At 38.5% G+C, this 27,746-nt stretch overlaps 1 protein-coding gene across 1 annotated transcript in view; it reads left to right on the top strand.

Moving 5' to 3' along the window:
- The first annotated feature begins 1,288 nt into the window (after positions 1-1,288).
- ACE2 (angiotensin converting enzyme 2) overlaps positions 1,289-27,746 on the top strand; it is a 44,845-nt gene continuing 18,387 nt past the window's right edge. The window contains exons 1-8 of the mRNA XM_053580366.1: positions 1,289-1,716; positions 12,748-12,906; positions 16,792-16,885; positions 17,335-17,478; positions 19,349-19,461; positions 21,348-21,453; positions 23,594-23,691; positions 26,855-27,024. Coding sequence (XP_053436341.1) covers positions 1,531-1,716; positions 12,748-12,906; positions 16,792-16,885; positions 17,335-17,478; positions 19,349-19,461; positions 21,348-21,453; positions 23,594-23,691; positions 26,855-27,024 — 1,070 coding nt within the window. The 5' untranslated portion in view covers positions 1,289-1,530. The remainder of the gene's footprint in view (positions 1,717-12,747; positions 12,907-16,791; positions 16,886-17,334; positions 17,479-19,348; positions 19,462-21,347; positions 21,454-23,593; positions 23,692-26,854; positions 27,025-27,746) is intronic.

Genomic DNA, 27,746 nt, shown 5'->3' with positions numbered 1-27,746 from the left:
CCATGTGGAGTCATTGTGACCTCTGTAGGTTGACCTGTGACCTTAACTGGGTTTTGAAAAGGTAAGTAAAAGGCAAGGAGGCACACAATGAAGTCAGCCAATGTTTAACAGTTACCTGGGAAAGAAGAAATGAGCCTTTTTAAGTTCAAAGCCAAATCAGGAGAGTTTACGTGTGGGGCAGAGATTAAGTAGTCTTATAATTTTTAAAAATAGTTATGCCTTACCTAACAAATGTAAACATTCTAACCTAATTGTTTGTACCCTCATAATAATTTAAAATTTTAGAATATGGGGAAAGGGGAAAAAGAGGGGAGAAGAGGGGGAAGGATGGGCGGAGGGAGAATGATTGGTGGGATTACACCTACGGTGCATCTTACAAGGGTACTTGTGAAACTTAGTAAATGTAGAATACAAATGTCTTAACACAATAACTAAGAAAATGCCAGGAAGGCTACGTTAACCAATTTGATGAAAATATTTCAAATTGTACATAAAACCAGTGCATGGTGCCCCATGATTGCATTAATGTACACAGCTATGATTTAATAATAATAATAATATAATTTTACTACTTTAAAAATAATAATTTAAATTTAATAATTAATACTTTTAATAATTTAAAAATAATAATTTTAAAAACGGCTGTACTTGTGTTTTTCTCTTGTGTGGGCATGTAGCTGTTTTTCTGTTTGTTTCCTATTGGTATCTATTACACTGGATACTTTCTTTTCCATTCTTGTAATACCTTTACTAAGAAAAATGTGCTTCAACTCCATCCAAAAGGCGGGAGAGGGTGAGGAGGGAAAAGGCAGAGGGGAGCAGGGAGCACACACCCTGGATGAAGGGCTCAACTACAACTTGAACTTTACCTCAGAAATGCAAGCAATGTAACCCAATCATTTGTACCCTCACATTAATGTGAAATAAAACAAAGAAGCCAAAAAATGGCCATGGGAATTAAAACTAATTAGAAAAAAATGAAGTCATTAGAAACAAGGCCAAAGTCATTTATTTAAAAGAGAAAATGTTACCAAAGTAGAGAGTGTGAATATGAGCTTGAAATAAAAATAAATGAGGGATAACTATTAACATAAATGTCTGAAAAACATAAGATCACAAAGAATAGCCCGTGATCCCTGACTCTAGACCCCTTTGGTTACTGTAAAATAACACCATCTTCAGTATATCTTTAACAGATTGTAAGAAACATATTAACCAAATGCACAAGCTTTGATTTGGCCAGAGAGTGAAAGGAGAGGGAGGTTCTCTAGGATTAATGAACAATGTTTCAATTTACTTTAAAAATTTTTCTGAAATCTATTACTTTTCTGTCCTCTGCAGGAAGAACTTTATGTTGATTCAGCAGAGTGTTTACTGTTTTCTTCTTCTTTTCCTTTTTCTTTTTTTGTTTTGGTTTTTCCTGCTCAGTGCCCAACCCAAGTTCAAAGGCTGATGCGAGAAAAATCTCAGGAGGAGGTTTTACTCTAGGGACAGTTGTTCAGTGGATGTGATCTTGGCTCACCAGGGAAGATGTCAAGCTCTTTCTGGCTCCTTCTCAGCCTTGTTGCTGTAACTGCTGCTCAGTCCACCACTGAAGAACAAGCCAAGACATTTTTGGACAACTTTAACCGTGAAGCTGAAGAGTTGTCTCATCAAGGTGCACTTGCTTCTTGGAATTATAACACCAATATTACTGAAGAGAATGTCCAAAAGATGGTGAGTTCTCATGGCTGTATTTGTTGCTTCTCAAAGATTAGATTACTGCCAAAAACTGAAAAGGAGAATCAAAGAAATGCTCTGAGTTGTGAGGTTGGGGGTTCATCTGGAAAATTGTTACAGAATAATTTACTATTCTCAGTTCAGATTCTTAGAACAAGTGAATATGCTTTATAAAGTTATCACCATAATTGTCATCATAGTCGAAGTTTCAAAGAATTTTGTGGATATGCCTTGTTTATTGTCTCTAGCATACAATATCAGCAGAAATATCTAAAGATTCTCTCCAAATGATGTATCAACTGAAAAATACAACTGGAGACTTAATGAAAAAACTAGCTATCAACAAAAAAACAAAACAAAGAAAAACAAACCCTGTGATTAAACCAGTTCTGATGAATCTCTGACTGTCCTGGGAAAGCAAGATGCTTTGTTTGACAAGTGCAAGGACTTAGAAATTTCTTCTCTCCCAGATGCCGCAGTAGTCTCTGTACATATTTAAGTGCTGGAAATTCGAACAACATTATTTAAGGAAAGCGTTTGGTGGCACTTGTTCACCAATACTTTCCTTCAAAAATGTAGTTCCGAAGCTTATCTGTTCAAGCAATTAGGGGTGACAGCTACATGTTTAAAGTAAATTACTATCACTCACTGAACAGATAGAAGCTGAGACCTACTCCTGCATTTGAAATTCCCCAAGAACGTTCCTTCTATTTTTCTAAAGCTCAAGAAAGCTCAAGAGATTTTGATAGTCCAGTTTTTTTCATGGGGGATGCTATTGGTCTTACTTCTTTTCATCTCTTCATCTTTTCATTCTTTCCCCCCCAATTTGTATTTGATCTCTGCTGGAGGCAACCACAGTCTATTGTGTGTTTGTTTTCGTTCTCAGTTGAAAGGTGGTGAGGAATGTCATGGCTAAGAGCTCTGGAGCCAGACGGCTTATGTCCAAATCCTGGCTTTATCACTTTTGAGCTGGGAGAACTTGAGCTAGTTAATTTACCTTTCTGTACCTTAGTTTTTATTATAAAACTCCTATTTGCCTCAGAGGGTTGCTGTGGAGAATGAATGAATTCAGAGAACCATCAGAATAGTGCTTATGTTTGTGCACACAGGAGAGCAGGAGGGTGTCGTGGTTGTTAGGGTGAGAGGCAGTTGGGATTTTTGAAAAGACATATAACAGTTTTGCTGAGAGCCTAGACGCTGAGGAGGCAGGTCATGGAACGAGGTGTAGTGAGGTTTGCTGAAGCCATATCTGCGTCATTCCAGTGCTATCTTTTTAACTTCTTCTGGTTGGTAGAGCAAAGACCTGAAACGAAAGAGCATAAACTGGAGAAAAGTATGGGCCCTTTAAAGGAAAAGTGAGAATACTTACATGCATGAAGCGAGCAGGGGGTCCGATACCTCTTTCCTGAAGCAGCAGTGAAGGGTGCATTAGTGCATTTAAATGCAGCTGTGTAAGCTTACCTGGGGAAAGAGGAACTGAATGGGGAGGGGAATGTCACCTCTTTTGTTCTCTGATCCCCCATGCAATGGGCACTTTGGCAGGTACTACAAGAGGTACCCAAATAAGCAGGGTGCTGATAGATGGTACACTCTAGGAGTAGTGAGTGCCTGTGTAGTGGGATCAAGTATAAGTGTCTACTACAGTAAGCGTGGACTCTGGGGCTGGATGGGTTGGGTTCAAATCTTAGCTCTAACTCTTATAAGTTGAAGGTGTTCAGCAAATTTGTTCCCTTCCTTCCTTTCTTCCTTTTTTTTTTGAGACAGAGTCTCACTCTGTTGCCCAGGCTATTGTGCCATGGCGTAAGTTTAGCTCACAGCAACCTCCAACTCCTGGGCTCAAGTGATTCTCCTTCCTCAGCCTCCTGAGTAGCTGGGACCACAGGTGCTTACCACAATGCCTGGCTAACTTTTGTGTTTTTAGTAGAGATAAGGTCTTGCTCTTGCGCAGGCTGGTCTCTAACTCCTGAGCTCAAGGGATCCACCCACTTCCGCCTCCCAGAGTGCTAGGATTACAGGTATGAAACACTGCCCCTGGCCATTCAGCAAGTTTCTTAACTTTCTAGTTTCCTTATTAGTTAAAACGAAGAGGATAATGCCCATAATAATAGTAATAGTATATGCTATATGTATATAGTATTGCTGAAGTTAATGAATATATGATATGTGTGTGTATGTGTGTGTGTGTGTGTGTGTGTGTGAGAGAGAGAGAGAGAGAGAGAGAGAGAGACCTGGACATTTGGTAGTGTGTCTGGGACTTACCATCAATGCTGGCAAAAACAATATTAATATTCAGGGCTTTTGCATTCTGGAAGGCTCGCAGTCTAACTGCTATCTCAAGTGGGTAGTTCTAAAATAAAGATTTACAATAAAAACGTTCAAGCTGGGGGAAGCAGGCACCTCCCACCTGGGGGCGTGGGTCTTCTAAGATTCACAGAGCAGCTGCTGGGGGAATATAAACCAGAAGCAGCCATCACGTTCTTTCCTTTGCCTGCTTCTTAGCTCACGGGCAGCAGAGAAGTCAGGGTCTAGAATTGTGAAATGTCAACTTCTGTCTATGTATCTTTCTTGACAGGAAACTTTTCCTGCACAAAGGGGAGAATTTGTTCCCTTAAATTTACATGCTACTGACTTTACTCAATGTTTCATCAAAGACCAGCACCTGCTCTCCCAAGACATGCACCATAGATTTATTTTAATGAGATTCTCTGATGATCAATTTTATCTTCTTGGGGATTAACTATAAATGAACTTCTTGGGCAAAGAAAGCAAATAACTTGTGTAATTCTCAGTGTTTAACATTTGCTGGGCAATGACACAGTCTTAACTGACAATAAGTAAAATATGCGAAATTACCATTAATATTTTTAGGGCCACTTAATGTTTCGAATCCTGATTTTGTGCTGTGTTTATTTCCTCAAAGAAGTTTTACAAACTCTGAAAAATGTTCTTCAATAAGATAGGTATTTATAATATTCCATAAAGCTGTTTTTTGACTGATCGTGAATTCACAGACAAGTGTTTGGAAAAAAATGATTCAAATTATAACTGAAGCATAATTTTGCCTCTAAGAGTAGTGATATATAGTAAAATTATATAAATTGGAATTAGTCTAGAAAATCCAAGTTGTATATATAGAGGGTGCCAAAAAAGTAAATACACATTTTAAGAAAGGAAAAAAAAACTATATTAAATTTGCAATACTCAAGTCATGTTTGAATCTTCTGGAATCACAAGAGGTGTTCAATGTTACTTGTGTTCATCTTTTGTTATTAGTATATATTGAGTATTACAATTTTAATCCGCTTTTTCCTTTCTTAAAATGTAGATACATTTTTTGGCAGCATCCTCTGTATGCTGGCTGTTCCTAGGAGCTGGTGAGCCATCAGATATCACTTTGACTCAGGAAAAGGACTCAGAAATTATTCAAGATTGTCCCTTGAGGACTTTACCTTAATAAGTTTCCATGGCCACAATCATCATTCTGAGGGCCTTAGAAATAAAACAGAGAACATTCTCCTACACCTTTAAGAACCCAATACTGGTGGCCATGCTCAAAGGAAGAATTTTAGAAATGGAGACTGTCCCCCTCCCAAAGGGCAATTAGAATGATTTAAGAGGAACAGAGAGAGTTGGAGCTGCATGAAGCCTGACTCAGAAGAAAAAAAAAAATAGTTCGAGATGGAATAAGAAAGGATGGTGTTCACAGTTGTACAAGAACGGTGGTGCCTCTGAAAGATCAAAGGGATAAATTTAGAACAAATAGAAGGAAGTGCCACTTGCACTACAAGTGGTAAAACTGGTAAGACTTATAAAACGGGACCATTCTTCAATCTAAAACGTGCGAGACATTGAAAACTCTAAATAGGTTTTTGAAGTAATTAAGCAACAGTATGGATTATAGATATGATCCTTTGTAGGTAAGAAAGCATGGTCAATTGCATTGATGGAACTGGTTCTTCACCCTTCTGTGTAATAACATCCAAAGTTACGGCACTTTGTAGTACCATTCCAATGAACGTTATGTGACTGTGTCCTTTGCCATATGACTTGCTTTGGCCAATGGTTTGTTGGCCGACACGACCTCTGCATGCAGAGGCTTGGAATGCAATTGAGTGATGGAGCTTGTCATTTGCACTTTTGCCTTTGCCATAAGGACTTGACTGGCTAACTAAAATCAAGAGACACATGGAGTAGTTGCCCCAGCAGAAGCCAACCGCTAAAGTTGTTAGCAAATCCAGCTAAGATCAGCAGAGCTGCCTGCCAACCCCCAGTGATTCTAGGCGTGTGAACAATAAACACTTAAGCCAGGGAGGTTTTTGGTTATTTGTATTATTAGTGTACCTATAGATAACTGAGATAAGAAGGGAAATTTGGTACATATGACAAGCTCATCATATTCATATCCTACCGGGGTGACATTGAAGACAATCTGCCATTTCCACATTGTCCCTTGGTATAACTTTTAGGAGGCAGAATGTTGGGCTTGTCAGCCTATGAATCTGACCTAGTGTGGTGATTCTTAAATTAAGTTGTGAGAATATAGCTTAAAGTACAGAAGACATAAAAACTTGATCAGTACAGCATCATAAAAGCTGCCCACCTGGGAGCGTGGAGGGGTCCATCATATAGAAAGAAGCAAGAACATCTTGATTCAAAACAGACTTTCAAAGCTCTGTCCCTTTCTCTGCCATTGTGGTGTGTGTGGTTGACTCTATTTCTTGCCGTGTCTTCTCATAAGACTTTCAGGATCAAGCGATTTCTGGCCAAGAAACAAAAGCAAGATCATCCCATTCCCCAGTGAATTCAGATGAAAACTGGTAATAAAGTCAGGTGCAGTTCCAAGAGGAGACACTGGGTAGAGCCAAATTGGGTTTAAAAGTAGTTGCAAATGAGATGACATATTTATGCTGTACAAGGTCACTACCATCTTAACACATCAAGCTGAAAACATCATCACAACGTAGATAGTTGGACATGATTTAGTGGGAAAATGATTTTTCTATGTGTTTCTATGCTTCTGCACTAGTAGATTGGTTTGGTAATTAACATGTGAGACCGTCTGAGAAACAAAAAACAAAATAGGTTGCCACATAGTTCAGAAATTCAATGAAAATTTATTGCCAAACTCTTGTCCTATGCTACACAATGAATTACCCTCCTTGCTTTACAGCAAATACAGTGCTCATATTTGAAATTGAATATTTGACAATTAAACTGTAATTATCTTCTCAGTAAAATAGTGCTGCTTTATTTTGCATTGCCCTTTTTTGGTAAATTTATTATTGGTTTGTTTTTTGAAATAGGATCCTCTGCAAATCTTCCCCAAGGGTATAGGTATGAGAAATTAGCAAATTCATTACATTATATTAATCAGAACATTAGTAAACAGGAAGCAAGCCAAATCATTAACTTAACTGGGAAGATGCAATAGAAGAAATAAGAACAAGATTCTAAGCAAATAGAAAGATAACTTTTTTTTTTTTTTTTGAGACAGAGTCTCAAGCTATCACCCTGGGTAGAGTGCTGTGGTGTCACAGTTCACAGCAACCTCAAACTCTTGGGCTTAAGTGATTCTCTTGCCTCAGCCTCCCAAGTAGCTGGGACTACAGGTGCCCACCACAACACCTGGCTATTTTTTTTGGTTATAGTTCTCATTGTTGTTTGGTTATAGTTGTCATTGTTGTTTGGCTGGATTCAAACCCTCCAGCTCCTGTGTATGTGGGTGTGCCCTCGCCACTGAGCTATAGGCACCGAGCCGCAAAAATCTTTCTTAAATAAGATTAAGTTCAACTCAATCTTGACTTTAACCTATACAAAGGTGAACCCAATGATATAGGGAGAAATTGGGGTTTCCTAAAAACAGTTTCAGGAAGGGCACAGGTTTTGTTTTTGTTTTTTGTTGTTGCTGTTTTTCAACAGAGTCTTGCTCTGTCACCCAGTCTGGAGTGCAGTGGTGCAGTCACAGCTCACACCAACTTCCAACTCCTGGGCTCAAGCCATCCTCCCACCTCAGCCTCTCAGAGTGCTGGGGTTGCAGACGTGAGCCACTGTGCCCAGCCAGCACAGTTGATTTTTAATAGCAAATTTAGAAGCTCTCTGGCAATATAAGAGGTCCCTGGAGGAGAGAGGAAAAGGCATCCTGGTTCATTGTTTCAGTATTTGGCAGTAGCTACTACAGCTGCCCCAAACTGTCCATGCAGCTGGAGTGGATATTGAAGACAGCCTTGTTGGAACCTAGAAGGTTTCCAAGAACACTTTATAAACATTTTTTGGTGAGTTATCAGAGTTTGTGAAGAGACAGCAGGAGGCCCACGCTTAGTCTTCCAGTGGTTTGTAGCGCTTCTTCAGTCCCCTGCTGCGGGGGCTCCGAGGGTCCTTGGACACACCCAGTTCTGAATCTATTCCTATCTCCAGGGCTGGAGTCACACAGTGTAATTCGAAACTGCTATTCTATAGATACCCCTCTCTAATGAGTCTGTCCCATGGTCTTTGACACACATAAATACCTACACGTGGGCACCGGCATGGGGAGGATTACTCTGCAGCAAATACAATGGAATTCAAGGGTGATCACTTTTTTTTTTCTCATGAGATAAAATTCAGAAAAAAATAAGAATGTTCATAAGCATTAAAAATATTATTTTATTTTATTTTTTTGGTAAGGCCCAAGTATATCTTTTATTTTCATTTTTTTATTATATCATAACTGTGTACATTACTGCATTTATGGGGTACAATGTGCTGATTTTATATACAATTTGGAATGTTTACAGCAAACTGGTTGACATAGCCTTCACCTCACTTATTTACTTGCTGTGTTTAGACATTTATACTCTACTCGTAATATATTTGACAGGTACCCTCGCAATATGCACAGTAGGTGAGGTCCCACTGATTATCCTCCCTCCACCCGGCCACCCCTCTCCTTTCCCCTCGCCCTTCTATTCTCTCCTTTCTGGGCTATAATTGTGTTTCAAGATTAGCTCACATAACAAAATCCCCAAACTAAAGATGTTGGCGTGATGTGGACAGAAGGGAACACTTCTGCACTGCTGGCGGGGATGCAAACTAATACGTCCCTTCTGGAAAGAAGTTTGGAGAACACTTAGGGGACTAAAAGTAGACCTGCCACTCGATCCTGCAATTCCTCTACTAGGTATATAGCCAGAAGACCAAAAATCACTTTACAACAAAGACATTTGCACAAGAATGTTTCTTGCAGCCCAATTCATGACAAATTTTAAATTTTAAAATATTAAACCTTGCATCTAAAATAAAGAAAAAATATTTCTTTGAATCCCAAGGTGGAGTTATAGAATTAATATTCTTATAATTTAGATGGCTTACTTTATTGAACAGAATGTGTTTTTAAAAATATGTAAATATTTGAGAATATTGAAAAAATAAGCAAAGCAACTTTTAGCTTTGAACTGGATGTGGTTTGGGGGGTTATATTTGGAAACTGGGCCAGCATATTGGACCTGAAAGTGAAGGTTTTCCTGGGAATTTGTTGAGCTCCAAGGTATTGGATGGATGCTAAGGTTCTGTCCAGTTTTCCATTTTCTATCTTCAGGGAACTCTCACACCTGCAGGGGAAGAGGTGGTTTAGAGGTTGTTAAAAATACAGCCTGGTTCAGGGAATAGTAAGCTATAGAAAAAAGAAAATAAGATGTCAAAACTTTAAATCTCAAAAGCATTTTAATAGTTGAAGTACAATTATCATGAGTTGGGTAGAGACCACCAGAGCTATCTCTCAAAACAAAGCTCATATTAAAATATTTAAAAGCACAATGAAATAATTATTTTTAATTTATGTACGTATTAGGTCAAAAAAAGCAGGGTATCTTTCTGAATGCTTTAAAATATAATTTAGGACTGAACACGTTCAAGGCCTTGAAATTACAAAGGCTCTCTCACAGGATGGGAATAGATCAGACAATGTTTTAATTTCTTCTGATTATTCTGAACAATGTGTGCCTTGTCCTCAACTCCCCCAAGTATGTCTGTGGAGATATTTTCTGTTTCAGTTGTTTCTTTCCTGCTTTGTACAGAGGTAGTATGGAATGCCACCAATTTTCTCCATAATGGTTCCTTTTGATCCTGGGGCTGTGGAAACTGTTGTATCCATTTGTTTCCATCCATCATTCAGGTCCAAAACCACATAGAGCTATCACCCACTGTCTAAATGATCGGATTGGTATGTATGAACTGGCTTTGGTTCTTTGCATAACTGCCAAGCTGTCTATTTTATTTAGGTTTGGGAGCCTTAGGGTGAGGATATAGAATAAATTATAAATAATATTAAAAAAGAATAGCTGGGGAAGGAACAGTATGTCCTTGGGGGCCAAAGGAAAGCAACATAAAGTAATTTTAGGGTGATAAAAAGTGTAACATGTGGGATGGTAGTGATATATAAAATAAAATCATATATCCTTAAATTTACCACATGTAGCATGAATGTTCAAAGACTGAAGCCTTCGGGTGATTGTGAGTTATTTCTAGTAAATTGAGAATAAATTATTATCAAATTATCCTTATAATTTGATGTCAAAGTTTTACCAGAAATTTTGCTTGACCATCAATCACCTTAGAGTGGGTGAAGAAAGGAGTTGCATAGATGAGCCTTTCCATAGCTTGTTCCTTTCCACTCATGCCTATTACAGAGAAGATTAGAATGTGTCCAACACAATCCATAGGACAATGGTTCAGAGCATTAGCTTTGGAGGAAAACACACCAAAGGGTTTATGGGTTTATGGGTTTATGTCTTGATTCTTCTAATCATTAGCTGTGTGACCTAGGAAAAGTTACTTCTCTACTCTGTGCCTCACTTACGTCATCTGTGAAGTAGGGACAATAACAACTTGGTTGTTGTAAAAATTAATTGAGAAGCAGTTGCAGTTTCTGAGAAGCTGTGTGTTCAAGAAATTATTTTCCATTTTAGTTGCCATTATTTTCTGCATCTCCTATGCATGTATCTGATTTATTGCTGCCACTTCCATGCACCATTTCCGTCATATCACATGGTTGCCCCAAACTTCTCAATGACTCTCAGTTCTCAAACTCTAAAAGTGAAATTCATTGGCCTGAAAGTGCAAGCATGCCTAGAGTCCTGCCTTTGGGATTTGTACTAGTTATCTATCATGTAAAAAGTTATCATAGGCTTAGTGGCTTAAAATAATACACAATTGTTCCTCCACAGTTTCTGTGGGTCAGTAGTCTAGGTACAGTTCAGTTGGATCTTCTGCCTTTAAGTCTCATAAAGTTGCGTCCAACTTCCTAATGAGGGCTGTGGTCTCATCTGAGTCTCACTTGGGGATAGATCCATTTCCAAGCTAATGTGAATTGGTGTTAGCATTCAGATTTTTGTGTGCTGCTGGATTGAGATCCTTAGTTTATTGTAGAATGTGAGTCAGAGTTCATCCTCAGTTCTTTGCCACGTGGCCCTTTCTGTAGGGTAACTCACAATATGGCATTTTGCTGTATTAAAGTCAGCAAGCAAGAGAATCTTCTAGCAAGATAAAATTTACAATCTTATGTAACATAAACATATTAACATGTTCTGTTACTTTTGCTGTATGCTATTGGTTAGAAACAAATCGCAGTTCTGCTCACAGTCAAGGGAAGGAAATCCCACACAAGGGCATGACCACCAGAAGTAATAATCATAGGAGCATTCTTACAGTCTGTCTGCTGCAGGGTCCAGGATCAAATGCTGGTGATTTACTACCAGCTCCACTATTTATTTCTCTTAGCCCCTTTCTGCATATAAATATGTGTGTAAAAAAATGGAGATAGGGAGATTTTCTATACCATAGGATCATTAAGAAAATTCAAATGAGGTAAATTATTTTTCAGAATATACTCATCCAATTTTTATCTACTTTAAGGTAAAGTTGGTCTTAAGTTCCAACTATTCCATGAGGGCTTGGCCAAACCTGGTCACCTGCATGAGTTTCTCCTTTCTTATAACAGAAACTTCTTGGCTCACCATAGTTTATACATCAAAATTTCACTAATGAGACATTCGTAATGCATATCTTATCTGTCTGATAAAATTATAAGCAACCTAAGGACCAGGACTTTTCCCCCTTAAGTAATAAATAACTAACATTTACTAAATGCTTATGATGTGTCAGGCACTCTAGTAAGCATTTTATTATTTGATAATTCTTCTAATCCCTACAACAACCCTTTGAAGTAAACTGTATTATTATTCTCATTTTGTACATAAAGTAACTGTGGCTCAGAGAGGCTAAGGTGTCTGACTCCAGGAGTACATCTCTTACTTTTCTCATATGCTGCCTCTTTTGTGTGGTTAATAGCAATAAAATATACAAAGAAGTTGCTCATTTTAGTCTTCAATAAATGGAAATGAATTTGTGCATTTGAGAGAAGACTATCCTAGAAAAGTCTGGTGAAGTCCACTTTCACACTGATGGTCAGGATGGGAGACAAGTGTGTCCTGGCATCATCACGTGCTTGTTGGTTTTTTTTTCTGGTAGAAAATTGCCATGACTACCAAATGGCCATATTTTAGGCCATATCCAGGGCAGCCTTTGTTTGGGATCACAGTTTAAGAACAAAATCCCTGGGATAAGTCATGCCACCTAGGAGCCTATTGTGGCAAGCTTATGGTTCTCATTGTTATGAGGGGGCTGAATTCCCATTTTGTACACTCTGAGCTCTACTGGGTTCTCTTTTTAGAGCATTCATCTTTCAATCCTTGGCTAGTTCCCCCATGTCACAGCACTAGGGCCAGAAACCCAGGACCCCACAATATGGATCATCTGTGAGAATTCACTTCCAGTTCTGGAAACAGAACCTTTGAGAAAACTAGGCACTGGGTCAGAAAGGGAGAGTAACCTCGTCACTCTTTACCTGAACCTTGATCTTCAGCAGAGTAGAAGATTAAAACACTCAGGAAATACCAAATATTCCACCAGATAGATGTTCTTAGGGCTATATTTTCTGTTCTATCTATTCAAGCAATGCCATTCCAACTTTAATTATATTTCTTGTCATTTCAGAATGAGGCTGAGGGCAAACGGTCTGCCTTTTATGAAGAACAGTCCAAGCTTTCCCAAACTTATCCACTAGAAGGAATTCAGAATCGTACAGTCAAGCGCCAATTGAAGGCCCTTCAACAGAGAGGCTCTTCAGCACTCTCAGCAGACAAGAATAAACGGGTATGTTTTTGAACATTTTAGTACTGATCCCAAGAGTTGAAATTTTGTGAATATTAAACATTACTAGCACCCATGGCTGCTTCCTTTATGTATAAGGACAGTAATGCTGATATTTGAAAGAACTCTATGCCTAGGTAAGGTGACTATGTAATTTATTATCTAAACTGGGAACTTTTTCAGATTGAAAGAAGACACTGGTAATAATTACATTCAAATACAGACTTAAACTTGGATCGTCCCAAGCATTGTGGTGTGTATGGACACCCTATGGTGGCAGGTCACCTTTCTGAAGATCAGGCAGCCTGAAGAATATATTTAGCCTATGTCAATGGTTCTTGACTAGGGGTGACTTGGCCTCCCTGGGGACATTTGACAATGTCTCGAGACATTTTTGGTTGCCACAGCTGGGGAATACTATTGACATTTACTGGACAGGGATGCTGTTGAATATCCTCCAATGCACAGGACAGCCCCCAAACAACAAAGAATTATCTTGCCTCTCATCTGCAACTTCTCTAAGAAGTGCCTAACAGCTTCTGCTCAAACCAGTTCCAGGATGAGTGATTCAACTCTACCCAAGACAGCAGTTCTATGTGTGAGTCCCTCCCACCGATGGAAGATACTCCCTCTGTTGGGTGGGAAGTGCCTCACCTTCACTTGGTTCCTCTTTCTGGAGCCAGACTGCTCTTTCCCATAAAAGCAGTCTTTAAACATATAAAGGAAGCTGATTTTTAAAAAACTATTTGAGTCTTTTCTTCTCTTTGCTAAACATCCCTCACTTTGTCAAATTTCCCCTATGATGGTTTTGAATCCCTTCACTGGTCCTAGTTGATGTCTTCATTTTGTCAGTGACCTTGAACCAAACAGAGGAGGGTTCTGGTCTGCATGGAGGTGAGCAGGAATATGACATTATACCTAGTGGTCTACATCTACTAAGGCAGTCTAGGACTATTTTAGGATTTTCTGTTTGTTTGATACCCTTGTGTCATGATTTGTTCATGTCAACCTGTCAATGAAGCCCCCAGATCTGCCAATGTTGCTCTAAAAGGACACCTTTTAAAACTCTATGCTTAGGTAGTTAGCTTGTCCCAATTCAAGAAAGCCTATATTCATCCCTGTTAAAATAGCATCTCTCATTCCATAGCTCTAGCCCAGGAGTCAGCAAACTTTTTTCTGGACAGGGACAGATATTTCAGGTTTGGGGTGGGGGGAGGGCATTACTGCCTGTGTCGCAACTAGTCAATTCCACTCTTATAGCAGGAAATCAGCCATAGCCAATACATAAACCAATGAGTGTGGTTATATTCCAATAAAACTTTACACAAACAGGCAGCAGACAGAATTTGGTCAGCAGAACATAGTTTGTACACCACTGATATAGCCTATAGAAATATTTTTCTAAAATATTTCTCTATTTAATATCGAAGTCTTCTTTCTCAGTTGCTTGTCCTCTGGCACTCTATGTTCTAATCTGCATTTGCAAAAATAAAAATGCATGACAAAGATGAAGCGATATGGCAGGTATTTTTCTACAAGGTGCTATTTATTATTCTATATTCTTTGGGTCCAATTATCCAACTAGTTATTAATCCACTTTACCTTACCCATTCCATGTTTTTCCATCTTTTTCACGAGGACACCATGAGAACCCTTGCATATTAGCATACAGGCAGCCTGCTTTAGCCCAGGTGGAACCCGGACATTCTGTTTTTAATTAATTAATTAATTTTTTATTAAATCATAGCTGTGTACATTGATATGATCATGGGACATCATTCACTAGCTTCACAGACCGTTTACCAAGTTTCACATATTTCACTATGTCACCCTTGGTAGAGTACCATGGCATCACAGCTCACAGCAACCTCCAACTCTTGGGTTTGAGTGATTCTCTTGCTTCAGCCTCCCAAATAGCTGGGAGTACAGGCGCCTTCCACAACACCCAGCAATTTTTGGTTGTAGTTGTCATTGTTTGGCAAGACTGGGCTGGGTTTGAACCTGCCAGCTCCAGTGTATGTGGCTGGTGCTCTAGCCGCTGAGCTACAGGCATCGAACCTCTATTTCATTTTGTAAAATAATGACTCTCATAGCCCAGCCAAAGAAAGACAGAAGAGGGCCATAAAGGGGGAAATAGGGCCTTTAATTCAGTGCTTCTGTGGGAAACAACCAGTCCTTCCCTCCTTCCTCCCTCCCTCCTTTCTTCCCGCCCTTCCTCCCTTCTTTTTTCCTTTATTTCCAATCCATTGCAGACCAATACTTGGTCAAGGTCATTGATTATATGCTTAGATGTTTATTCTCTCAATTCCTGTATTTATCACAGAATAGAAACAAACTATTTGCTGACTTGCACTGGCCCATGGACCACACTTTGAATAGCACTGCTTTATTCCGTTACTTTCTTTCTTTCTTTCTTTCTTTTTTTTTTTTGAGACAGAGTCTCACTTTGTCGCCCTCAGTAGAATGCCATGGAGTCATAGCTCACAGCAACCTCAAACTCCTGGGCTCAAGTGATTCTCTGGTGTCAGCCTCCAGGTTGAGACTATAGGTGCCCACCACAATGCCCAACTATTTTTTAGAGATGAGGTCTTGCTCTGGCTCAGGCTGGTCTCGAACCAGGAGTGCTTAATCCTGAGCTCAAGCAATCGCCCATCTCAGCCTCCCAAAGCGCTAGGATTACAGGCGTGAGCCTCATGCCTGGCCCCTACTCTATTGCTTTCGCTCCCTTTCACCTACAGGGTAGAGTTTAAACTCCAGTATAGTCTATGCCTCATGATCTTCATTCTCAAGCCCTCCATTTCCCTCAGTGAATACCAACACTCCAGTTTCATTCAACATCTCACCATCCCCTGAAAACGCCTGGCCTTTTCCAACGTCCTTTCATATCTTATGCTTTGCCTTCTACCTCCCTTCTCTACTTGACCAATGCCTACATCTTGTCCAAGACACAGATCTTATGTCCCCTCCTCTTTGAAGCCATTCCTGAATCTCCGAGTTATTAACCCCCCCCCATACTGCCACATCACTTTTTGGTATCAGCGATAGCGCTTGTCACTCTTATGTAGTTATTGGTTTCATGGCTGCCTCATTGTCCCATGAGTTTGGGGTCTTTGAGGGCTAATGACTTGTTCATTTTAGAATTGTCAGAGTGTAGCACATAGCAGAGGCTTAATAATTGCTGACTGAACAAAAAAAAATGCACTTCTTTGTGTATGTTTGACAAACATTCTTTCAAAAATTACTTTTATCAAATTTCCTTTTTTAAATTCTAAAACAACAAAGTTTTATTTAATGTCATTGCATTTTACAATTAATTTTTCTTCCTTTAATGAACAAACCATCACACGAATAAGTAAAATTCCACACATTTATATGCCAATAACACATTTTTTTTCGTAAGCTGGATTTTCACAAAGGAAGGCTGTGACTCAATAGTCCTAATGTCAATCTTATTTACATAAAATGGTCCTTAGTATGAAAGAGGGTGGTGTGGTTCACGGAAACTGACTCAATTATCCCCTTAGTAATAACAAAGAACACCGAATTCTATTTAAAACTTAAAAGAATCTTATCAAATTTGAGAAAGGGCATGATAATATATGTGATGAAACCTGAGTAAACCTAACAAAAGTAAGAGTTAAGTCATAAGTGAGAAACATTCTTAGGGTTTTGGCAGATCTGGTTATTTCCATTACTCATGACAGTGAGGAAATTTCACTGAGCTATTCCTTCCCTGCATATCGGAAGGCACTTGGCAAAGAAAACGTGAATTGCTGTATTTCCAGGCATCAAGAAAAAAAGTCACATGGACAAAAGGATATTTTTACATTAGCATTCTCTTTAGCGTATTTTCCACTGTTAACATTGTTTATTATCTTTAATTTGCAGCTGAGCACAATTCTAAATGCAATGAGCACCATCTACAGTACTGGAAAAGTCTGTAAGCCAAATAATCCACAGGAATGCTTATTACTTGAACCAGGTAGGCTGTTAATTTTTGAATCATAATTATGAGATTTACCTTTATCCCGAGTTTTAAAATTGAGATTGACATTATATGACACTGTGCTTTCCAGATGGATAATCCAAAGATGATAAGATTCCAGATATGTATATTTCAGCACATAGATGTTCTTTTAGCTTTTAACAAAACTTCATTGTAAATTCTATCACATTCAAGTCATTGAAGATAGTCATTGAATGATTGCAGTGGTGTACTTTCTCTCTGCAGACATATTTTGGAACTGTCATCAGGGTGAGGATATGAATGAACCATGAGATTTTATTTAGTAACTTTATAACCTGATACCTATTGACCTTACTTTTAATTCTTTAAAGTTCATATATATATTTTAAAGTTCATGTACTTATTTACAAATAAAAGTTTTACAATTGGATGTTTATTTCCCTTTGGGTGCTTTACTACAACAGGTTTGGAGGAAATAATGGCGAACAGTAGAGACTACAGTGAGAGGCTCTGGGCTTGGGAAGGCTGGAGAGCTGAGGTTGGCAAGCAGCTGAGGCCATTATATGAAGAGTATGTGGACTTGAAAAATGAGATGGCAAGAGCAAACAGTAAGTTTGCTGGTCTATAGAGGTACTGAAGTGCTGTCTGAGGCCACTGGTTATTTTTCCTACATTACCAAGCCTGCCTTTTGATATTGGGGATACCCCTCAATTAACAATCATCTCCTGAACAGCTTAGGCTACTGGTATCAAGAAGAAGCTACTTGGGAAAAGGAAGAGGTGCAAAGGAATTCTACAGTTCAAGGAGCTCAAGAATGAGACTCAACTACAGAGCCTCAAACGAATTATCCAGGAATTATAAATGATGAGTTTTCCAGGAAGATCTTAGGCCCCCAGAGGTTCCTGAGGGAGTCTGAGAATCAAGTGGGGATTCTATTCCTCAGAAGGATGAGAGGCAGTGACACTATCCCTTATCTAAACTGCATCTGGCCATAGTTCATCCTCAAAGGTTTCATATATGTTAATCTCAGGGTGATGTCCCAGAAAGAAAAAATATGAGATTAGTTTAGTCTGGAAACTCATGATTTTCTGCAGTCACAATAAAATCAAGTGGTCATAAAAGTCTTAACATAGGAAGGAATTTCCATATCTCTTAACTTATTCTCCTGCCTGAATAATAAGCTAGTCATGATATTAGGAATAATTTTATGCTTTGGTGACTCACTGCCCCCTGGGCTTAAATAAGGAAGAATTTTTTCCCCCAATTGTTGTTTTTAAATTTCTTCCACTGCCACTTAAATTCATATTATCAAGCCTTAAGCATGCTGAAGAAAGTAGATTATCACAATTTAAAAAATTATTATCCTGGATATCTTTCTATCCAAATATTTATTTCTCTATACTCCTGATCATCAATTGACAATGTGTGTATAAAAATAAAAAGTTACTAAAATACACTTATTAACTTTATTAGCTAATATCCCAACACAAGCTTGTGTTTTCTGATGGGTGATACTAAATGAAGCACATAGGAATATGTGACCTAGCAATCACTTTTCTGGGTATATACCCAAAGGAGATGAAATCTCTGCCTTGTAAAGATATCTGCACTACTATGTGAATTGCAGCATTATTCACAATGGCCTAAATAATGTCTGTCAGTGGATGAATGGATAAAGAAACTGTGGTGTATATATGCAGTGGAATATTCTTTAGCCACAAAAAATAGGAGTTCCTGTCATTTGTCACAACATGGATAGACACCTAGGACTTTAGGCTAAACAAAATAAACCAGGCACAGAAAGAAAAATATTGCATAATCTCACATGTGGATTCTAAAAAAATTAAAAAGATTAAATATGCAGAGGTAGAGAATAAAACAGTGCCCACCAGGAATGGGGTGGAAGGTGGGAAATGAGATGTAGGTCAAAAGATACAAAGTGGCAGATATGTCAGATGAACAAGTCTAAAGGTCAAATGTACAACATAAGAGCCATAGTTAATAACAGTGTTTTGTATTCTAGATTTTTGCTCAATAAGTAGATTTTAGCTGCTCCTGCCAGCGGCAGGTTGGGGAGGAATAGGTAGCTATGTTGATGCATATGTTAATTTGTTTCACTATGGTTACCATTTCACTATATGTGCATCTCATAACATCATGTTGCATACCTTAAATATACATAATAAAATTTAGTTTTAAAATATGGATAGGCTATTAATCTGCATAGTGGGGTTATAAGAATGCCAATCTTGTATGGGTTTGTGCTTGTTAAATGAAATAATACATTTAAACTGGCACAGAGCAAGTGCTTAACAGCCATTATCTAGTGTTAGCATTCACTTGCATCCCTTTGAGTTTCTGTTTATCACAAGAAAAATGTGATAAGCCTTCATATTTTTTCTAACCTCCTAGCAAGGCTGATCTATGTATACTGGACTTTCTTTTTTTCCCTTATGTTCTTCTCTTTTTAAAAACTAGATTACGAGGACTATGGGGATTATTGGAGAGCAGATTATGACGCGGAGGGGGAAGATGGCTATGATTATAACCGCAGTCAATTGATTGAAGACGTGGAACACATCTTCACACAGGTAACCAAGGAATTGTATATAGACACAGATGTAGGGCAGTGCACAGGACAAAGGGACAGTGACTAAAGGCACTCCCATTTATTCTTAATACACTGGTAAGCCCTTCCTAGGCCTCATAGAGTTTGGGAAATATAAGAGCTTGAATAATAGGGCAGCCCATATGGACGATCAGAATTGTTCTGCTTTTGTCCCCCCTTCAGTCACTGACCGCTAATTACCAAAGGAGAAATTGTGAGAAGGGGAGATTATGAGAAGGAATGGTCTTTATGAGCTACCTGGGCTGCTACTGTCTTCTTTTGTTGGCAGAGCCATAGGCTTTGCTTCCCTCCTGCGGACAATTGATACTCTTATGTCATTGGCCTTTGACTAAGGAAAAGGAAAGAGAGAGTCCTAGGAGCTGATGTGTCCCATGGCCATTTTTCAGTGTGTCCTTCTTCCTTCATTTTGATCCCTTCACTTCTGCACCTTCAAACTTCTGATGTGAAGCTTCTCTGCCAAAGCCATAGTTGAGCAGAGCTATCAAAAATCGAAATAAGACCACGTCCCCCAAAAAGAATTGGGCAGAAGATTTGAATAAGTAAAAGCAAAGAAAGTATACAGATGGCAAATAAGCAAGTAAAAAGTTATCAGGAACGCAAATGGTGAAAATCCACTATGCACCTACCAGAATGGCTGCGATTTAAAAGGGGATGTGGGGGCACTGGAGCCTTCAAACACTGCTGGCAGAGCTGTAAAATGGTACAGTCACTGTGAAAAACAGTTTGACAATTTATTAAAAAAGTTAGGTACACCCCGACCATATGACTTAGCTATTCCTCTCTCAGGTATAGATATGAGATAAATGGGCACATAAATGCATAGAAAGACTTTTATACAAATGTTTATATCTACATAGCAGCATTATTCACAATAGCCTCAAAAGGGAAAAAAACCTAGTTGTCCTTGAACTGGTGAATGTATAAACAAAGTCTGACATATTCAGACAATGGAATACTCCTCGGTAATAAAGGAAATGAACTTGATATTTTCTTTTTCTTTTCTTTTTTTTTTTTTTTTTGAGACAGAGTCTTACTTTGTTGCCCTCGGTAGAGTGCAGTGGTGTCATAGCTCACAGCAACCTCAAACTCTTGGGCTCAAGTGATTCTCTTGCTTCAGCCTATAGGCGCCTGCCGCAAAGCCCGGCTAGGTTTTGAAACGGAGTCTCGCTCTTGCTCAGGCTGGTCTCAAACTCCTGAGCTCAGGCAATCCACCCACCTCAGCCTCCCAAAGTGGCAGGTCGATATTTTCAACAACACGGATGAACCTAAAGAAAAAAAATCCTCCGTGAAAGAAGCTAGATACAAAATGTCATGCCTTATATGATCCCTTTTATATGACATGTCCAGAATAGACAGAAATCAGTGTAGTGATGGCCTGGGGTTAGAGGTGGGAGTGGAATTGACTACAAATGGGCACAAGGACACTTTTGTGGTGATTGGGAGTGTTTTAAAATTGGGTAGTGGTGATGGTTTCCCAACAGTTTTAATTTATTAAAACTTATGAAACTATCACTGAGAAATGGGTGAATTTCATGGTATGTAAATTATACCTCAATTTCGAAACAAAGGAAGTAAGTAACATCTTAAGGATATGTTGTTTTTTTATATTTGCTTTTATTTTGAGACCTGTGTTCCTCCAAGTGTGTTAATTGCTCAATGCTGTGGTGCTAATTCTCATCAATAACTGGGAAGAAGGAATGTTCTTAACTCTCCAGAATAGTTGAGACAAAGAAGAAATTATAACTTAGGGAAATTCCACTTGGCTAAAGCAACTCCTGTTTCTAGGGTTGGGGATTGGAAGCTGGAGTTGGCTACTTTCAGGTTAAACTTTCTTCCTGGGCTTTTTAGATCAAACCATTATACGAACATCTTCATGCCTACGTGAGGACAAAGTTGATGAATACCTACCCTTCCCATATCAGTCCCACTGGATGCCTCCCTGCTCATTTGCTTGGTAAGAAAACCCAGCAATTCTTTGTGTACTTGGCTGTTTGTTATTTCCACCAATAAAACTGTCTTTTGGAGTGAGGCCCAACATAAAACTTCGAAAAAGTCTGTGAATGAAATTAGTAACATTATAGAAATCGCATTTTGAAAGCATTTCTTCAACAGAAAGTCAATTTTAAATAACTCTCTATTACATTACTTTTTTAATACATAAAGAATTGTGTTGGCTTCAATTCAAAGGATAAAGGAGTTGAGGCAACTAGAGAAAGAATTCTAGGTTTAAAGGAGAGTGGAAATGGGGAAAATAATTTTTAGTATTCAAGTCAGCTGGCTGAGCTTTTGAGGTGGAATTCTGGATTTTAGCGTCATACTGTCAGAGGGAAGAAGTGTGGTAGGGTGAGAGAAAGCCTTTCTAAAATTAAGGTACAGCCTTGGAGAAGCTTCAAAAGTTCATTTATTCTAGACTGTACCAATTACTCTTGCTAAAAAGTACTTGGCTTGGAATCATCCAAGTAATGCATGAAGGAGAGTGGCCATTCCTCAAGCCAAATAAAATTTGAAAATTTCATGCCACGTGTACGCAGAATATCTACGTAGCTAATCCTCCTCCATAGCCAAACCTCGTGTCTGTCATCGGGAAAGAATATAGACAAAGGACCTGTGGAGACTTTGAACCCTAAGGGAAAGTGGGAATCCTCACGGCAGGCATTATTCACTAATTCAGTTTCTGCTTAAACGTACCTAATGTGACGGGGCATTTTTTTTTCTTCCAAGGTAGACTAATATATTTCACAGGGCATCAATTTTAATAAGGTTCTACCTTATGTAGAACTTAAGCAGCACTGCTCTAATGCTTTCCGCTCATTACTCCGATGGCCATGCTATGAGGTTACCCAGCTATGTCAATTCTTATTCTACGAGATGACCTTCCAGATATTTGTAAATAACCATCGTACGAGATACAGTATAGTACTTGGCCCAGTAACTCTTAGTGACCATTATTGTTTTCATCATGTATATACTGTTTTCTTCTTTCAAGTTAAATATGTTACACAGACCTCCAATCATTCCATAAAATGCCATTTTTCTAGTTGTTTTTTGGATGAGCTCTCTTTTGTCAAGGTTCCTCTTCAGGTATCATGCTCACAACTGAATAGTTAACTCCAGATGAGGTTTGACTGACACAGAGTGAACTATGGTACCGCACCTGCCTTTGTTCCAGAAACTATAATTCTAAAGATTTAGTGTAAGGTTGCATTTGTGTAGAAGCCATGCATACCGTTTGTTGAGTTACTTTCGGTCTTTTACATGCAGACTGTGCATTGGCCTGATAGCACATATATTTCTATGGTGGACAGATTTTTCTTTAAAATTTAAGTGTAAGACTTGATATGTATCTCTACTACATTTTATCCTTTAAAAATGGGTTCACTGGAGTACTTTTTATGCAGTTGTGTTGCCCAGGATTCCATTACTGCTATTAGATTGACTTTTGCTAGGATCCGTCTTCCTTTTTAGTATCTCTGGCCTCGGAAACTAACTTTACATTTGTTTGAGATATTTAAAAAACCACCAGGGGCGGTGCCTGTGGCTCAGTGAGTAGGGCGCCGGCCCCATATACCGAGGGTGGCGGGTTCAAACCCAGCCCCGGCCGAACTGCAACAACAAAAAAAAATAGCTGGGCATTGTGGCGGGCGCCTGTAGTCCCAGCTGCTCAGGAGGCTGAGGCAAGAGAATCGCGTAAGCCCAAGAGCTGGAGGTTGCTGTGAGCTGTGTGACGCCACGGCACTCTACCGAGGGCAGTAAAGTGAGACTCTGTCTCTACAAAAATAAATAAATAAATTAAAAAAAAACAAAGTCTTCAAAAAATAAAAAAACCACCAGGTTAAGTGTACTAGTATAGTAATAAAAGTGGAACTCAGTGAACTAGTTAGTAGAAGTTTCTGAATGATGATCTTATATAATCTCATTTGAATCCCATACTAGGCATTACTAATGGTTTTATTTGTTATGTTTTGTCCCATGGATGGTGGATTATATAAATATCTTTGTAATATATGGGAGCTATGATGTTACATATGTTTAATAAATTATGTCTGTATTTCTGCTGTCTTTGTCACGTATTAACGGATTCTTTTTAAAAATAGGTGATATGTGGGGTAGATTTTGGACAAATTTGTACTCATTGGCAGTCCCCTTTGAACAGAAACCAAACATAGATGTTACTGATGCAATGGTGAGCCAGGTAGGAAGAAAAAGTCTTAAAAACTAAATTTAAATTCTCAACTTAATTTCTTTTTGTTATCCTTCTGTTCTTATATTTTTTGTATGTGAAACCATGTAAATAAAAAAAAATCAAGCTAATTAAAATTTTTTCTTGTATAGCTATGTTTTAATGGAAAAATAGTTTACAATGACCTCAACTACCTTGAATAACAGGTACTATATTAATCTTGCTGAGAGGCATTCAAAATGGAGATGATCTGAGTTTTCCATTCAGCAATAAGATGTGTAATTATCAACTGATCAGGGGCACTCTTTCCAGAGTTAGTCATTACTAAGTAAACAGTCAATAATCGTTATAAGCAGTAAAAATAATAAGAATATTGTTAGGAGATTTTTGCATATTTAAAAATTATTAATGTTAAAATATTACAAGAATATGTATGTAGGTATATATATATATATTTATTTTGAGACAGAGTCTCACTCTGTCACTCTGGCAAGAGTGTAGTGGTGACATCCATAGCTCCCCGAACCTCAAACTCCTGGGCTCAAGTGATTCTCCTGCCTCAGCCTTCTGAGTAGCCGGGAAGCCATTCACCACCATAACCAGCTAATTTTTCTATTTTTTTGTAGTGATAGGGTCTTGCTCTTGCTCAGGCTGGTCTCAAACTTCTGAGCTCAAGCAATCCTCTTACCCTGGCTTCCAGAATGGGAGGATTACAAGCATGGGCCACCACAACTAGCCAACAAGAATCTTTAAAATAATTTTGAAATCACCTTTTTCTTATCATCTTGGTATAATTGTTTAAATTCTCTGCGTTCCCGTGTATTGATGAAATTGTATTATAGTTAAAATTATGTTATTTTTCTTTATTGAACTAAAATTCTACATTTTAGTAGAATGCATTATCATACTTCTATTTGCCTTATAAAATTTCTTTAGATTATTCCACCATAATTTACTCTACTACCCTGTTTCCCCGAAAATAAGACGTCCTCCAAAAATAAGACCTACTTACAGGAAAGATAAGACGTCCCCTGAAAATAAGACCTAGCGCATCTTTGGGAGCACACCTTAAAATAAGACACTGTCTTATTTTCGGGGAAACAGGTTACATATGAATAGCTGAACCTTTGCTGGTTAATGATTTTAAGCCTATAAGTAGCAATGCAAATGAGCATCTTCACATACATAATATACTCCTAGGAAAAGTCCATCGCAGAGTAAAAACTTGAATCTGCAAGGGCCTCCAAACTCTTGCAGCAGTTCTTGCCCCATTTTGCAGTTGAGAAGCAGTAAAGGTCTGCCTTTATATAGGTCTTAGCCTTTCTAAAGTATTTTCACAGCCATCTTTCCTATTTTCTTCTATGAGACTGGAAGGACAGGTATTAAGATAGTTCCATGCTGTAGGTAAGAAAACTGAGGCTCAGGTAAATGATTCGCTCTAAGTCACAAAGACTGTCTTCGATGACTAATAATTAAACCCAGAACTTCTAATATTTCCAGTCTGGCTTTATAATAATTCATTCATTTTTCATTCAATAGATGTTAACTGTGTTACTGGCCTGCAGTGTTTTGATATATGTTCCTTCTGCATAAGAATGTCATTCTCATCAATACCAGTTGCCTGACATCAGAGAAAAACCAGATTTGACAGGTCTTTGAGATCAGAGGAAGTTTTCTGTTACTAAAAGCAATTCATGAACTATTTGTCAATTACACAAAATTACCTTGCCTGATGTAGGCCTTATCTCCTAACAGGCTTGGTTAGTTCTTAGACACTAGTTCCCAGCAGAGTTTTTGGGTGGCAGATGCTGACGGATGTCTTTTTCCAGTTCCCAAACATTCTGAAAGCTTAGATTCTATACAGATCATGAAGCCAAGGTCCAACTACCCACTGGCTTGTCAGGTCATTCAAGCCTTCATAGTGTCCCTCATTGTTTGTGTCTTTCATTGAGCCTAATCCAGGGCCCTACCCCTTGAAGGAGCTCAATCAATAATTCCTGGCTTTAGTTGAATAGTCTTTAGCAAACAGAAGGTAATGACTTCTTTAGAGTATAAAAAATAAAGACAAAAAAAAAAAGACATGCTATGTCACCTAGTCTACTGTTAACATTTTCATATATTTCCTCATTAAGAACATACCATGTTAAAAAAAAAAAAGATCATACCATGTAAGTGGCCTGTACTACTTTTTCTTTTTATTATTCAATTATATTTTGTAATATCAATACAAATTCTTCATAAATATGATTTGGGTAGCCACACAGTTTTCCATTTTACAAAGGTATCATTCTCAATGTAATTCTTGCACTTAATTTCTTGTAATTTTGTAGGTTAGCTCCCTAAGGGCAGTATTACTGAGACAAAGAGAGCTTTCAAAACCTGCCCACGCATGTTACAAAATTGCCTTTCAGAAAGGCTATGCCAATGTATTTATCCAACAGAAGGAATGTGGAGCTGTTTTTTAATAACATTAGCACTTTTTCCCATTTAAAATTTTGTTGTAAATTGACTATTTATAATTGCATTAGATATATGTGTGGGGCACAAACTGATGTTATGATTTATGAATACAACACAGAATGATTAAATCAAGCCAATTAACATATCCGTCAGCTCACATACTTACTTTTTGCAATGAGAACATTTGAAATTTACTTTCCTAGCAATTTGAAATGTACAGTATACTATTATTAACTATAGAGGGTGCCAAGAAATAGATGCAAGTTTTACAAAAAGAAAAAACCATATCAAAATTGTAATACTCAAGTCATATTTGACTTCTGCAATTACAAGAGGTGCTCAAACATGACTTGTATTCATCTTTTGTTACCGGTATATAGCAAGTATTGCAATTTTAATATAGTTTTTTCCTTTCTTAAAACATGTATACATTTTTTGGCACCCTCTGTATATTCACCACACTGTGTAATGTATCTCAAGAAGAAAAACTTCTTCACCTGATCTGAGACTTTGTAACCTTTGGTCATCATCTCCCCTTGTCCCCAACCCTCAGACTCTGTAGCCACCATTCTACTCTCTGCTTATATGAGTTTGATTGTTTTATATTCTACACTTTACATAAAAACATATGGTATTTGTCTTTCTGTGTCTGGCTTATTTCACTGAAGAATGCTGTTTTTTAGTGCTGGAATTAAATACTATTTTTCCCCCCCAGGGCTGGGATGCGCAGAGAATATTCAAGGAGGCTGAGAATTTCTTTGTGACTGTCGGCCTTCCTAGAATGACTCAAGGATTCTGGCAAAACTCCATGCTAACTGAGCCAGAAGATGGCCAGAAAGTTGTCTGTCACCCTACAGCTTGGGACCTGGGGAAGGGTGATTTCAGGTAAGGCTAACATTGACACAGCTGATACTAAGCAGTGGGGGACAATGGAGGCAGGATGAAGTTGAACATGGATTCCTTCTCTGAGAGCAGAAGTGATGAGTTAAACTCTTTTTGAACTAAGGTTGGAAGTCCATAAGAGCACATTTGGGCTTTCCTGGATAAAGCAGGCTGTAACTTAAACCTTTAGAAACTCTGCCTCCCTTGAAATATTATGCGAACATCACTGTTGCGTGGTCATAGAGATGGGGATACCCCTATCGAGAAAGGTTTTGTGCTAAGATTTATGAAAGATGGGCATGTGAATCAGGCTGTGATCTCCCCCTTCATATTTCATTCTTGTGCATGAGATGGAATAGGTGCATTAAAAAGCTAGGATAAGTGGGAGAAAGTGGGACTTGTCATAAGAAGGACACAGGGAATACTGTGTGGAGAACTGGAAGAAGACTGACCACACCGGGAATAGAAGATAGGATCAGACAGGGCTTTGCAGGTGGTATTTGAATTGGGCTTGAAAGACAAGAAGGATTTGGACTGCCAGAGCTGGGAGACACCAGGATGGGAAAACAGCAGAATCAAATGCAGGCAGGCCGGAAGGACCTGGCTTGTGTGGTGGAGTCAGTAAGTTAGGCTAGAATAACAAATACGGGAAAGAGGGTTTGTGTAATGTGGCACAATGAGCACAGGCTATGGGATCCTAGGCATGTCACTCAATGATTAGGCAA

The sequence above is a fragment of the Nycticebus coucang genome, chromosome X (assembly GCF_027406575.1).
Source record: "Nycticebus coucang isolate mNycCou1 chromosome X, mNycCou1.pri, whole genome shotgun sequence".
Classification (NCBI taxonomy): domain Eukaryota; kingdom Metazoa; phylum Chordata; class Mammalia; order Primates; family Lorisidae; genus Nycticebus; species Nycticebus coucang.
This window is presented reverse-complemented; position numbering and strand designations above follow the sequence as displayed.